Source organism: Myxine glutinosa, chromosome 6 (assembly GCF_964187855.1).
Source record: "Myxine glutinosa chromosome 6, kmMyxGlut1.1, whole genome shotgun sequence".
Taxonomy (NCBI): Eukaryota; Metazoa; Chordata; class Myxini; order Myxiniformes; family Myxinidae; genus Myxine; species Myxine glutinosa.
In genome coordinates, this window is record NC_136266.1 from 92,965,302 (window position 1) to 92,981,045 (window position 15,744).

General features: G+C 46.4%; 1 protein-coding gene across 5 annotated transcripts in view; it reads left to right on the top strand.

Moving 5' to 3' along the window:
* Positions 1 to 15,744, top strand: part of RBM19 (RNA binding motif protein 19) — a 233,193-nt gene that overhangs the window by 159,501 nt on the left and 57,948 nt on the right. For all 5 annotated transcript variants that reach the window (XR_013623829.1, XM_078780149.1, XM_078780152.1 and 2 more), the window contains 2 exons: positions 5,275 to 5,414; positions 5,677 to 5,737. Coding sequence is in view for 4 of the 5 variants with exons in the window: in XM_078780149.1 (XP_078636275.1) it covers positions 5,275 to 5,414; positions 5,677 to 5,737 (201 nt within the window). In the remaining variant the exon portion in view is untranslated. The remainder of the gene's footprint in view (positions 1 to 5,274; positions 5,415 to 5,676; positions 5,738 to 15,744) is intronic.

Consider the following 15,744-nt stretch of genomic DNA (forward strand, 5'->3'; position numbering starts at 1 on the left):
ATGGACCTATGGGTCAACGTGGCACCTATGCCAAACAGGTGAACCACTCATAGTTGGCCCCCTTGACGGCCACAATAAAGAAATGGACGTGGTTGGCGCCTTTCTTTATTTTTGAAAGAAGTACGAAGGCCAAGTGCACCACACGAAGGCAAGACCAGCGGCAGAACATCGGCCGGCTGCGACACCACCGGTGATTTATAAACACTTTATTGGTGCACCGGATGGTGCTGACTGTGTGATGGGGTGGTGCTTTTGGTGCTTGGACGGGGTGCTCTGCACATTATTAAAGGCCGTAAGGCCACAGAGCACTCGTGGGTTGGTGTATCGATGCTGGCATGCGTGCTCTCTCTATGCATAACATCTGCATGTGTTCCTCCAAAAACAGGTCCTGGATCGTAGTGTAAATATCAGCGTAGTCTTGTAAATAATGCTCCCTACCGGCTGTATGTTTAGTTTGCGAATTCTTTCCGCAATTCGGTTATCCTGTGGGTGTGTTTCTGTGAGGAGAAGGGTGCAACGTCGCAGGGGGACATATTTACTCATTTGTGAATATCTGTAAAACTGTCGCACTCAGGGTAGAGTTAATAGTAGAGGGAACTACATCTGCGTGCCACACTAAAGTAGGTAAAAATTTATCGGGTCGGGACGCCCCGAGGGTAGAGAAGGGTGCAATGTTGCGAATATGGCATTTGGCCTCCATATCCGCTTGTAAATATTCCCCTATTTCCCCAATACTCCCCAACTATCCCCAATCCCCCATTCCCTAGTCCCATTGCCTGTAAATAACACTCTGTAGAACCGACCTTCCCCTTTTTCCCCCATTAAATGTCGTGCCCAGGTCCACCGCATCTCACGTAGACAACTTTCGGACATCTTGCTAGTTATTCTTAGTCTATGTCAGTTAAGGACTCGTTTCCATTAATTCTGACTCTTCGTTGCACCAGAATGTGATTGTATGGCACCAGTAGTGAGTTTAGGACCTTCCCCTACCTCCTCCCATCTTCCCCATGAAACAACAACAACAACAACTACAACTACAACAACAGAGGAGAATGGGGGCGGCGCGGCGCGGGGGAGTGTGCGTCCTCACACCGGCTCGGTTAGCCGCCATTGACCATGCGCTCCGACGGGGTTACCACGAAGGGGCTCCCTGTCAGCCCCTCGTCAAGGGCGGAGCCGGTAACCCCCCCGCACGCACCCAATGAGAAGCAACGGGCCGATTCCATCTGGGACGGAGCTAACGAGCCGAGGGCGTGTCACTCCCCGCCGGATATACGCGGCCACTTACCGGACGTGACGTCAGATGCGCCCCCAGCTTGAGAAGACAAGTCACCACCTCCAAGCGCTGAGTGAGACCTCCCGCATCTTTGGACTGGACCGGGTCGATTTTGCCCCTGAGCCAAGGTGCACCTTGAGCCATCGAAGACCTGCCCCTCCTTGCCATCAATCCCCGTGTGAGTCAGTTTTGTCCCGTTTATCTGTCGTCTGTCGGGGCTAATATAAGAGTGTGTCTAAGTGCCTGCCTTTCTATGCTGTCCCTCTTGTCGTTGTAATCTGACCTTCCGCCCTAATATAACCTCCTCCGGAGGTCTTGAGAACCGTATCCCTGGTGTCGTGTCATTTTAATCCCAGCCGTTGTGTCCTTTTCCTTCATTGATTTAGCGTAGCGCGACTCGGCAACGTTCGAGTATAATCGGGTAACTTGTGCGGACACGGCGGCCATTCCGCTCGGCCCACCATAACATCAAAGTCGTGTCTGTAACAATATATATATATATATATATATAGATATATATATATATATATATATATATGTATGACCGGGATTCAGGAGATCCCTGCTGTTGGCTTAGTGGTGAGGGTGCCGGCTTGGGATCCGAGGATCCTGGGTTCGGATCCCGGTCGATCGCTGAATTAACACCATGGGGGTTGACAAAGCCTGTCATCCTTCCGAGGTCGGCAAATTGAGTACCAGCTTGCTGGGATGAATGATGAGCTCGTTTGGCAGATGTCCGGTCTTACTGGAACAACGGCAGCGAGTTACTGCATTAACCAGCAGCACCTGTGGTATGCCGTAAAATAAGGGCGGTGCGCTACGGGTATTCCTTGTGCAACCGGCCAGCCGCTGCACCACACTTCCCTTCCGGTTGTCGGGCCTCGGCCTGCCACTGGACTTTGGGTTGCTTGGCGAGAGGGAGCGACTGACTTCTGCGCAAGGTCTGTTGCTCCTAAAACGTTCGTGCAGTCTGTTACCTAACACCAACGCTGTAACGGCAGGGCGACATGACATGATATGTATATATATGTATGTATATATATGTATATGACCTGGCATTTAATATGGAATTTTTTTTTTTCTTGACTTGGGTTTACTTTCTGAACTCGGTATATCAATCTGGTCAGTTTCTTTTACACTTTTGTGATTTATTTGTTAAAAGAACCATGTCACTGATTGTCTGTCGCAGCAAGAAGTCAACAACAGGATTATATCACAGGTGGCGTGGCAAAATGTACGGACAGGTGCATTTGACGATTGGCTTCACAGTCGGGTATATAATGGTTGTTGCGTTCTGTATTAGTGGAAAACAACTGCTGCACGTCTCCAAAAGTTATTGCCGCTTCCTCTGGAGATGGTCCGTCAACTCGACAATGCTGTTTGTCATGGAGTGGCGGCTTTACGAAATTACAGCATGAAAGAGCGTGCTATTGCTCGGCAGTATGGCATCACTCAAGGTCAGGTGTCAAAGATCCCGAAACAAAATGCTCAGAGGGGTGTCCCTACTCCAATACCGAGGCCAGGACGTCCCCGCAGAACTACAAGGAGGGATGATCGCCAGCTGCACCGGTTAGTCCGCAATGGTCGTACCAAGTCAGCTAATCGGCTTAGGGCTGAGTGGCAGCAACTGACAAATGTGCCTGTATCCAGAAGGCGAGTCAACCAACGACTGGTTCAAGCAGGCTATCGTGCCAGGCATCCCCTGAGAAAGCCACGCCTGACCAGACAACACTGCCATCGCCGATTGCAGTGGGCCAGAGAGCACCGTCAATGGCAGCCAGGACACTGGAATCATGTGATCTTCAGTGACGAGCCTAGATTTCTGGTCTATCATCAAGATGGCCGCGTCCGAGTGCGCAGACAAGTGCATGAAGCCTACAACAAAGATTGTATAGTGCCAAGAGTCCAAGCTGGAGGTGGTGGGGTGACCGTTTGGGCTGCTTTTCATGCGGGGGCAAAACTGACCTGGTTGTACTGAATGGAAACCTGAACCAGTTCAAGTACAGGGCCATTCTGGAAGAAACATTGCTTCCATTTGCTCGTGCAGCCTTTCAAGGAAACTTTGTCTTCCAAGATGACAATGCACGGCCTCATCATGCTCGCATGATCCAACACTTTCTTGCTGACTGTGGTGTAGAGCATATGGAGTGGCCTGCCATGTCCCCGGATATGAATCCGATAGAGAACTTGTGTGCAGAATTAACGCGTCAAATCGACCACTTGGACCAGCAGCCGACCTCTGTGCGTGAATTGCAGCAGACTATTGTCACTGCATGGCAAGCAATTCCTGTCCAAACCTTGGCAAATCTCGTGAACAGCATGCCTCGACGTGTACGTGCTCTCCTGAAGGCTCGTGGGGGTTACACGAAGTACTGAACTGTAATTTTACTGTCCGTAATCCCAGTTGTAATTTAACTTTTGTTTTTGTTGAAAATTTTTTTTGGCTAATGTACAAAATAAAGAGATACTTCTGGAAAACGTACAGAGGGTTTAACACAGTACTGTCCATGAATTGAGTTCGATATCAGTTTCCATCACTTTCAAGGATCAATTTATTTGCTTCGAAATGTCAAATGTGGTTTTTGTTTCTTTTAAAGGTCGCATTAACAAAATCTAGAATAATTTCAACATAATTCCAATGAACTTTTGGTTCTAAGTCATCTTGAAAAGTAAGTTCACCCCACAAAAAAAATATTCCATATTAAATGCCAAGTCTGTGTGTGTATATATATATATATATATATATAACTGTAAGAAATAGTAGAAACTCCAAAGTACGAGCAGGGCGTCTCATTTGTATTGAATAAATAATCGTTAGATTAAATAAGACGCGGACGTAGCTTCAGGACGTCGATCTTTAATTGTCGACAAGCTTTCGACCAACAAAGGTCTTCTCCTGAGTCTACAAAAACAGCAGGCATGTATATCAGTCAAGTATGTATGGTGATATGTGTGTGAGATGTGTGATGTGTGTAGAAAATGCATACAGAAGGAAGAGCCACGCCAAAGTTCACTCACCAGCCCCAAGTTCAACGGAAGTGACCGTTTGCGTTACAGTTAGGGTGCACGTGCACATACAAATATAGAGATATACATACATAAACACACAAGCATATATTCATATCCCATTTATATTCATATAATATATTTATATATTTATATAAATGACATATAAAGGTAGAATGAATGAATGAATGGATGAATGAATGAATAATGAATGAATGAATGGGTTACGGTTAATAATAATGCACCCTAACTGTAACGCAAACGGTCACTTCCGTTGAACTTGGGGCTGGTGAGTGAACTTTGGCGTGGCTCTTCCTTCTGTATGCATTTTCGACACACATCTCACACACATAATCACCATACATACTTGACTGATATACATGCCTGCTGTTTTTGTAGACTCAGAAGAAGACCTTTGTTGGTCGAAAGCTTGTCGACAATTAAAGATCGACGTCCTGAAGCTACGTCCGCGTCTTATTTAATCTAACGATTATATATATATATATATATATATATATATATATATATATATATATATATATATATATATATATATATATATATGTATATATTTAAATGTGTATATATATATATATCTATATATATATCTGTGTAGTGTCTGTGTTGTGTTGTGTTGTCTTGTCACTGAACTACTTTCTCAAATTTTTGTGAAATCGTACCAAACTTCTGGTATGCACATATCTGTCCCGTCGGTATGTCCTAAGGGTATTTTGTTTGAAAACATTTCCAATTTTTTTTTTTTGGGGGGGAATTTTCTGGAATTTTTTTTTTTCAACTTCAATTGTTTATAAAATGTGATATCACGTATATTACAAATACATTTGTGCAAAATAATTGTTTGAATTATGATTGGTGTAAATCATGACAACACAGCAACTCAGGTACAGTCATTATCCTCAGCTAAAATAAGCCCGTTCCTCAGTAACGATATATGTATATATTTCTTTTGAGTGCTGCCTATTTCACTGCAGGAGATGCTGATGGTGGTCCTCAAACAAGAGCGAGCAATGACTCTGAGGATGAGCCTGATACAGAAGATGAGGACCGAACTGGATGCACCCTCTTTGTGAAAAACCTTAACTTCAAAACGACGGATGAGACACTTAATGAGGTATGAGCCACACCCTCCTGTGTAACTTGCATTGATTTTTTAATTTAAACTGATTTAAACGAATATAAAAAAACCCTTCTTCCAACCTCCCGACCCTTGACCTTTTACAATTCTGCATATGCTGTGCTGTGCTTTGATGCAGTGATCTATAAAATGCTCTGCTCACTGTGCAAAATCAGTCTGTCTCCAATTAAGATTAAAATGCCCTATGCTATCAGAAATATCTAATCTATTTCTACACCGCTCATGCTTTATTTTGCAGAAATTTTCCATCTGTGGTATCTTAAAAAGCTGCACTGTGTCGAAGAAAAAACACAAGTCAGGTGTGTTTCTTGATTTGCGCTTGCACTTTCATCACCACTGGATTATTGATTTGTTAATTGATCGCGAAGTCAAATTTGGCGCAGGTATGCATAATGAGGTAAAGATGAACTGATTAGATTTTGGGTTCACTAGGTCAAAGGCCTAAGGTCAGAAGTCATGTTAGGTAAAAATCCTGTTACCGTGATAACTTGTGAACCAGTGATGGTATTTTGACCAAACTCGAGCGTAGCGAGCCAAGCCAAGCTAGTATGTATTGTTACGCAACTGTGATTAACACCACAGTTACGGATGGCCGATTTGCGAGACTTTAACTCCCGAGGCGAACACTCAATGGCGGACTCAAGTTCAACACAAACGCGCGGAATGGCGGGACACAGCGAAGGCTCCGCAACCTTACCTATTAAAATCAAACACCCAGGAAAACTGCGTTCAGATATATATATAGAAAATAATATAAGGATTTATTATCGAATAGTAATACAGTGAAAAAGCCGCGCCGGTAAATCTAATAACTCTAAATCGGGACGTCCCCACACGACTGACAGCAAACACGATACGAGGGAGATTATGAATACAAAAATAACACGTCCCGTCGGTCAAATGTACGCGGATGCGGCTTATCTGTCTTTCGTCGTCTTGGTGGCGGCCGTCCAACACCGCTCCTTTTGGCCCGATCGCACACCACCAGGTCCTTCGCTCCAAGCTCCACGAGGCCCCGCTCCAAGCACCACGCGTCCGACGCGTGGCCAGCAGCTTCACACGAGGACGATCTCCACAAGGCCCGTGCACCAATGGTTCAACGGAGGGCTCGACTTGCAACGAACTGCTGCGAACTGCCGCGTGCTCTTTGGGCTTGGTGTGCTCGGTGTGTGAACGAACTCTCCACCAACTGCCTTCGGGGAGCTTTTCCACCAACTGCCTTCGGGGAGCTTTTCCACCAACTGTGTCTCTGCGTCGACTGTGTGCTCCAACCAACTCCTACGAACTCTCTGGTGTCTGCCTGCGTCTGCCACGAACTCAACTCCTGAAATGGCGTCCGACCGTCGCATATATTGGTGGCCGATGACGTCACATTGGCGCACTCCTCAGCCAATCATAGCCTCCCAACTCGCCCAGGTCACGCCCTCTGCGGCATGCGACTCCTGACATCTCCCGTCCGCGACCCCCCCCGCGGTCGTTTTGTAACACGTAACACGCGAGGTTGGTAGGCCTTTGAGGTGCGAACGGCGGCGGCCAACCGTGGCGGTGTTTTTGGCCTGGTTTCCTGTCTATTTATTACGAAGTCAATGTCAGGGAAAGGGAATTATTTAATGTTGCGCTAAGGACCTAACTAATGTTTATGTGGTTTGCAGTGCCATAATGGACAGAGGTTTGACTACCAGGTGAGACTCACAGGGGCGTTACCTTTAATCCCTCACTATTTAACACTCGGACCTCCAGGTAGATCCACAATCATACATCTTACCCCGACAACCGCCTAAACATCAAGAACTTATTACATGTAGAGTCCCTGTCACGACAGCCGAATACCTACCTATTCAGATCTACCTAGCTCTAGATATTGCTCTACCAAATTCATAACACAGCCCCCCCCCCTGGAACCGTAGCTCCTGCAAGGTTCACCGCAGGCGCTACCATTCCAGCCTTAACACTTACTGTCACACACTTAATTAACCTATTAAATAAATCAGGAAGGGCTGTGGGAAGTGAGTCGGACTACCTACCTACACTTCCTTAACATGCTGAACCCCTTAACCATCATGCAAGTATGTACATTTTCTTCGTTGTTCCTGTGGAGGGAGGAAACAACAACACACAACACTAACTTAACCACAAAACTTAACCATCTTTCCAAACTCAAAACTCTAACCTTTGTACATACCCCGGTCTACAGACCGCGTCCCCCCGGTGGATGCCACAAGACACAACCTTACCTGCGGGGCCATCCCCAATGCATCCCCCTAAATTTCCACGGGCCCTGTCCAGATGTTACAGGTGAGTGACGGCTCGGTGGATTTCGCCCACATTCATGCTACACAGACCCCTTAACCACTCATTCTCATTCCATAGGTCATCAAGGCATTTCAAAAATCAATAACGGTCTTCTCAATACACCCCCCTGCAGGACCATGGCATTGATGTCATTCGCGTATGTGTGCATTCCTCAACTAGGCAGCGGGGAGGTACCGCACAAAAAGATGGTGGGGGCGCATCAGGCTGTGGTGCCCGCAGTCCCAAAAACAAGTCAACCGACTTACAAGTTCATTGCCCCCCCCCCCCCCTTTACCTCTTGGCCCGTGACAGCCCAACAGCCCCTTTCCGCCGTTACCTCGCCGGTGAGGGTCTCCACACACACCAGGCTCCTTTGCCTCCTGCTTTCGCGCAGCAACACGGGTCACCGGGGGACTTCCTCACCCCGCGGCGCCCAACCAGACCCTCCACCGACGAGCTCCAATTTCCAGTTACCACCGGCTGCCAGGGGTAATTGCCGCAGAGGGGGGCCCGCAGGCATCGCTCCTCAGAGCTTGCTCTGTACCTGCGGACACACACACCTTCCCCACCCACAAGACCCCAAAACACACTTCCTCCCCCGCTGCCATTCAATTCTCCACACAACTCAGCACAATTCAGTACAATTCTTGGTGTAAAAGGTGTTACAAGGCTTGCCATGGCCTGCCACATGTGAAATCCCCCAGTTCACATTTAAACCATCACACATTTCCAAAAGCACATTTCCAAAAGCACAAGTATCACCCCTCATTATCTCCAATAATCATCACTCACTCTCCAGGTTCCACTCTCACGACCACATCAAAACACCTAACCACTACACAAAAACATACGCCACCCACAAGACACTGTGTGGCTCCCATTCCATCCCCTCACCGGCCATGTCATCACTCTCACCCGCCTCCCAACTCCAATTTACATGTCCCCAATTTCCAAAGCAAATCCTGAAGCCTGGGACAGTACTCCTCAAAACACTCACCTCAAGTGCAGGTAGTTGCAGGTTGGTCAGGTCCAAGAGTGTCATCCACCCATACAATTCCCAAAATTTCACATTGGGCCTACCAAATACTTCCAAATTTCTCTTTTGTCCCCACTACACTGGCAGGTATGTGGATCCGCATCCAACGGTGATCATCACTACACAACTACCTGTGGCCACGACAGCTCTGCACCTCTACCGTGCAAGGGTCACCGGGACAAGGTGAGCAGTCAAAACGCCAACATGGCCCATGAGTGTCCATAAGGGTGCGACCCACCATCCATCCTTCGGCCCCCCTGCGAGGAACACAGCTGCAGCAGCCCCAGCTGGCCAATGTGGTGAGCACTTGCTGCCAAAACACACACTACCGCACACAACCTCGGCCCTGGGGGGCACGGTCGCAGTGCGTGGCATCCCTACAGCCACGTCCCCTGCACCTCCCCATCATCCCCCAGTCCGACTACAGAACTGCAGCCCCCCAGTGCTCACCCACACTTGACCACACCAAGGTCCAGTCAACAGCCATGCTCCACCAGGAGACCCACCCAGAAGACATGGTCCACACACCTCGGACACGCACAGCACCACGTTGACCCTCAGGCTACACAACTACATCCCCATCATCCCGCGTCCCAAATATCAGCACAGTTGCCCCCGCAACCAGTTGAAAGCTGTGTCTTGCTACCCTATTAATTTTATCACAGCCTCCAACACTTTGGTCTACACACCTGGATCAATAATGGCGTCACTGTACAGTGTCCACCATGGCATTTCAAAATCCACCCTTAAATTTCCATCTAACCCACAGATTACCCATGCTAAACATTTATCACATTTCACTAACCTCACCAAAGAAGGATGCTTTGCCATACACATGCCAGCCGAGCATGGCCCATATGCTCGGCTCGTTACACATCTCCCGATTCACATCCCCATGGCTCTCTTCCCAACCCGAGAGTCCATAAATCATAACGGAGCATCTGTGGAAGGTCACTCACACCATCACGTTCCACAGATGCCCCAATGGTTGTCCGGCAGGCTATCTCCATCCCTGTCCATTCGGTTTGACCCGCGTCCATAGACCAACCACCATGCCAGGTCACCACATGCTGGTTGTCCCAGAGTCTCAGGGAGAGGGTGTCAGGTCGCATGCCCGGGTGATCACTACATCAGGCCCAAGCTGGCCATCTGCGGTGCCACCACCAAAGCGCGACCCACAACACCTCCCCCTAGTGGTCCTCAATATTTGCCATCCCAGGCTTGAGAAACCACCTCGGACCTCCCTGGAGGTCTTAACCCCCACCAGGGTCCGGTGACCCTGCCGGCCCGAGCCACCAGCTCGGACGGCGCCCCGATGGACAAGGGACGCCACACTCCACCAGACCCCCCGTGGGACCCAGGTCGTACCTCGACACCCAAGGCTGGACCCCACGTCCAAATCTCGCCATCACAGCCCCCCAGCTGGCTGGCATACCCAAATTTTGAAAGGGGCAACTTTGGCCCGAGGCCATCACCCATGACCTCGCCATGTCCAGATCCCGCAGCCCGGGGACCAATCCCCACCATGGCTGCTCCAAATCAATTTCCCATTGTAATTTTATTTTAAATTTTCTTTTACAAATTTTCATTCCCACTGCCAAACCGCAGCTGCAGGGAACAACCTCTACCACCGGTTGTTCTGCCCCTCCCTGCAGTTGATCCAAATTCCCTACAGGGACCAAATCTCCAGAAGCTCTATCTCCCGATCCTCCAAGATCCAAATCCAGCCCGGAGCCAACACACTCCCCCAACTGGTTGTCCAATTTTGGAGCCTCTGTTTCCAAATAGCAGTGTACAGTGAGCGTCCCCTCGGTCATTCCAACCACCTCCTCGGACCAACTCACCTCTTCACCCAGGCTCCTTTGGGCCTGAACAAGCTCTACCTCCATGGGACTGTCACAGGTCTCCAGCCGCTGGATCAAATCATCCTCAATAAATACCCGGTCCGGCTCTATCGCATGGACCCCCAAAAACTCTACCCCCTCTTGCTCCGCACCACCGCCCTGGTGCTGCACAATTCCAAATTCATCCCCCGGTTGGGGTGTTGTGACATCCACACGGTCCCGATAAACAACCAGGCCAGAATGTGGGAAACATTCCCCGTTACAACTCTCACATTCCAAATTTCCTTCCCCGCTCACCTGTGGACACTCCACGTTTACCTGCAGGCATTCCCCATCTACCTGTACACATTCCCCATCCACCTGTGGACATTCCCCATCCACCTGTGCAATTCCAAATTTTGCCATTTTGTTTGCCAGCCCATCAATTTTAATACTCAATCGATCACTCATTTCCTTCATTCCTTCCCTCCATTCCTTCCCCTGTGACTTCATTTGTTCATTCAATTCCCGACTGGCTCGCTCACTCTGTGCGTTCATGTCTCCCCGAATTTCTGCAAGGTTTCGCTCACCCTCGGCCCTCTGAGCATTTATTAAATTTACTATGGTCTGGAGATCTATCGGGGCCGTCCCACTTGTTCCCGACTCCCCGGTAGGGGAGGGGGATAAGTTGGTGCTCGGGACGAGGGAGGTTCCAAGGCTCACCTCTGCATCAAATTCCCCTATTTCCGGCTCACTCCCAACGCTGACGGAGGCCTCGCTGCGTACTTCCATCTCATCAATTTCCGACATCCGCTTTCCGGAAGATTGTTTCCCGCGCGCGTATTTATTTTAATAATTCCTGAAACACAATTTAAATTTGACGAAGACGCGATATCGCGCTCCGTTTGCCCAATTGATTATCAAATTTCTCCGCCTCAACTATAAAAATTTTGCGTTCGAACGTCGAGCGCAATGTACGCCCGACCGTGTCGATGTCGCCCCGCGGACAAAAAAATTTGTCCGACCGTGTCGATGTCTCGCCGCGGACAAAAAAATTTGTCCGACGGGTTCAAATCCTACACTCCTGACACCACTTGTTACGCAACTGTGATTAACACCACAGTTACGGATGGCCGATTTGCGAGACTTTAACTCCCGAGGCGAACACTCAATGGCGGACTCAAGTTCAACACAAACGCGCGGAATGGCGGGACACAGCGAAGGCTCCGCAACCTTACCTATTAAAATCAAACACCCAGGAAAACTGCGTTCAGATATATATATAGAAAATAATATAAGGATTTATTATCGAATAGTAATACAGTGAAAAAGCCGCGCCGGTAAATCTAATAACTCTAAATCGGGACGTCCCCACACGACTGACAGCAAACACGATACGAGGGAGATTATGAATACAAAAATAACACGTCCCGTCGGTCAAATGTACGCGGATGCGGCTTATCTGTCTTTCGTCGTCTTGGTGGCGGCCGTCCAACACCGCTCCTTTTGGCCCGATCGCACACCACCAGGTCCTTCGCTCCAAGCTCCACGAGGCCCCGCTCCAAGCACCACGCGTCCGACGCGTGGCCAGCAGCTTCACACGAGGACGATCTCCACAAGGCCCGTGCACCAATGGTTCAACGGAGGGCTCGACTTGCAACGAACTGCTGCGAACTGCCGCGTGCTCTGTGGGCTTGGTGTGCTCGGTGTGTGAACGAACTCTCCACCAACTGCCTTCGGGGAGCTTTTCCACCAACTGCCTTCGGGGAGCTTTTCCACCAACTGTGTCTCTGCGTCGACTGTGTGCTCCAACCAATTCCTACGAACTCTCTGGTGTCTGCCTGCGTCTGCCACGAACTCAACTCCTGAAATGGCGTCCGACCGTCGCATATATTGGTGGCCGATGACGTCACATTGGCGCACTCCTCAGCCAATCATAGCCTCCCAACTCACCCAGGTCACGCCCTCTGCGGCATGCGACTCCTGACATCTCCCGTCCGCGACCCCCCCGCGGTCGTTTTGTAACACATAACACGCGAGGTTGGTAGGCCTTTGAGGTGCGAACGGCGGCGGCCAACCGTGGCGGTGTTTTTGGCCTGGTTTCCTGTCTATTTATTACGAAGTCAATGTCAGGGAAAGGGAATTATTTAATGTTGCGCTAAGGACCTAACTAATGTTTATGTGGTTTGCAGTGCCATAATGGACAGATGTTTGACTACCAGGTGAGACTCACAGGGGCGTTACCTTTAATCCCTCACTATTTAACACTCGGACCTCCAGGTAGATCCACAATCATACATCTTACCCCGACAACCGCCTAAACATCAAGAACTTATTACATGTAGAGTCCCTGTCACGACAGCCGAATACCTACCTATTCAGATCTACCTAGCTCTAGATATTGCTCTACCAAATTCATAACAGTATGTATGTGTATGTATATATATATATATATATATATATATATATATATATATATATATATATATATATATATATATATATATATATATATATATATGTATGTATGTATGTATGTATGTATATATATATATATGTATATGTATGTATGTATGTATGTATGTATATATATATATATATGTATATATATATATATATATATGTATATATATATATGTATGTATGTATGTATGTATGTATGTATGTGTATATATATATATATATATGTATGTATGTATGTATGTATGTATGTGTATATATATATATATATATATATATATATATATATATATATATATATATATATATATAATATATATATATATATATATATATATATATATATATATATATATATATATATATATATATATATATATATATATATATATATATTGTAACGATTTTGAGAAGTGTGTAACGAATTGGGGAAGTGTAACGGTTTTTGAGAAGTGTAACAATTTTGGAGGAAGTGTAACGAATGTGAAAACGTTACAATGTGAACGTTACAAAAGGTACGGTAACACCCTGTTAATGTAAATAATGGTCGCAGTCGGCCTCCTAGTTAATTCCATGAAACTTACACGCAGGTCACGATATATCTTTTAAATAGTGTATTTCCTTATTCCATGTAGGCTAAATATGTGTTTTCCCACTAGATTGACTTTGCATTGTATCAAACAAAATAAGCGTAGGCCCTTCCAATTTCCCCAAAACCTCCCTTCCAATTGCCTTCCGCATTTTGGGCGGTTTTCTTCAAACCACCATTGGCCACGAGGTAGGGTTGGGGCAGAAAGGCGTGTCTCCACCTCGTCATAAGAGGGAAGGAGTGAACCAGCTCTAACAGCCAATCAACACCGCGGTGAGCGACCCGGTAGGCGTGCCCTGGGAGCCGGCGGCTTGATTTCGCCCGAGGTGATAAAAGCGACTGTAAGGGACTGCTTTACCAGATGAGCTGCGAGATGACTTGGAGAGGCCTTGGGAGATGAGCAAAGAGACTGCACCAAGAGGCGGTGAGATGCGAAACGCTCCAAGCCAAAGAGGAGAGGTACTCGGCAAGGAAACCAGCTTTGGAGAGACGCGCTGAAAGGAGGGAGACGGCTCCACCTCAAGAAGAGGAGCAGGTGTGCCGAACCAGCGCTTGACGTCTACCGCAGTGAATACACGACGGAGGGTTTCCCGCCAAAACCGCGAGGAATTGTGAGCTGCGGCCTCCCGACCTTGCCTCCCTCTCAAGCCATCCATCTCAAGCCCTACCTGCCTGCAATATCCCCTGTGTAAGTGTGAACGTCCTGTCCTACTCGTGTCTTGGGGCTAAGTAAAAATGAATAGTGTAAGTTAACGATTCGCTGTGTTACTGCTTCTTCCATCCATTGCTTGTGTGTGTATAATAAAATCTGTTCTTCCTCCGTATTCTTCTTCTTTTTCATTCTCTTTCGGTCGCTTTAGAGATTTCCCGATTGAATATCTGTGGGGCGATCTGGTCAACGTCGGGTGGAATCGGGTTCTAATCGGGGAGTAACTGTTCGGACGCGGTTAAATACACCACCGCTCGGTCAATATAACATCTAAAAGCCGCGTCTGTAACAATATATATATATATATATATATATATATATATATATATATATATATATATATATATATACACAAAGAATTAAGTTAAGCGCCCCCCCCGTTTTTTTACAACCTCGCACATTACAAGTTTGTTGTCGTCAAAACAGTGTAATATACCCATGATATTGCTATATTTTCTGGAGAAGTGATATTATGGTCACATAAAAACATAACAATCATGCCGTTTTCAATATTTTATTCTGAATAATTTAAGGTGAAATTTTTTGGGAATTTTAGGCATATTTACACCTCAATTTAAGTATGGAGCTATAGGTCCATCACGGACAGTGTGGATGACGTTTATGTTTTCTAACGTACAGTCATTGTTCTGAGAAGACCTCTAGCGATCTTTGCGTCAATAACGTGTGTAGGACCCACGTGATCGGATCACTGACTCAACCAATCACTTTTTTTCACTTTGATCACTCAATTTCATCAATGGATAATTGCTAATGTCATACCAATCATTATTTGATCTCACATACCTTAGAATATATGCCAATGTATACATATACACAAAGAATATATATTAGGGGGTGCTTACCTTAATTCGTTGTGTAGGGGTGCTTAACTTAATTCTTTGTGTATATATATACTGTATATGTATATATACTGTATATGTATATATACTGTATGTATATATATATATATATATATATATATATATATATATATATATATATATATATATATATATATATATATATATATATATATATATATATATATATATATATATACATATATATATATATATATATATATATATATATATATATATATATATATATATATATATATATATATATATATCTATATATATATATTGTTACAGATCGCGGTTTAGATGTTATGATGACCGAGCGGTGGTGTATTTAACCGCGACCTAACAGGATCCCCGACTCACCCGATTCCACCCAAACGTTGGCCGTATCGCACTACAGCTAGTCAATAGGGAAAAGACAAAGGCGACACGGATGTGAAGAAGAAGAAGAAGACAAAAAGGTTGGAAATACTACTGAATTTATTTACTATTTACACACATAAGCAAAAAGGAGCAATCAAGTTTATTTACAAC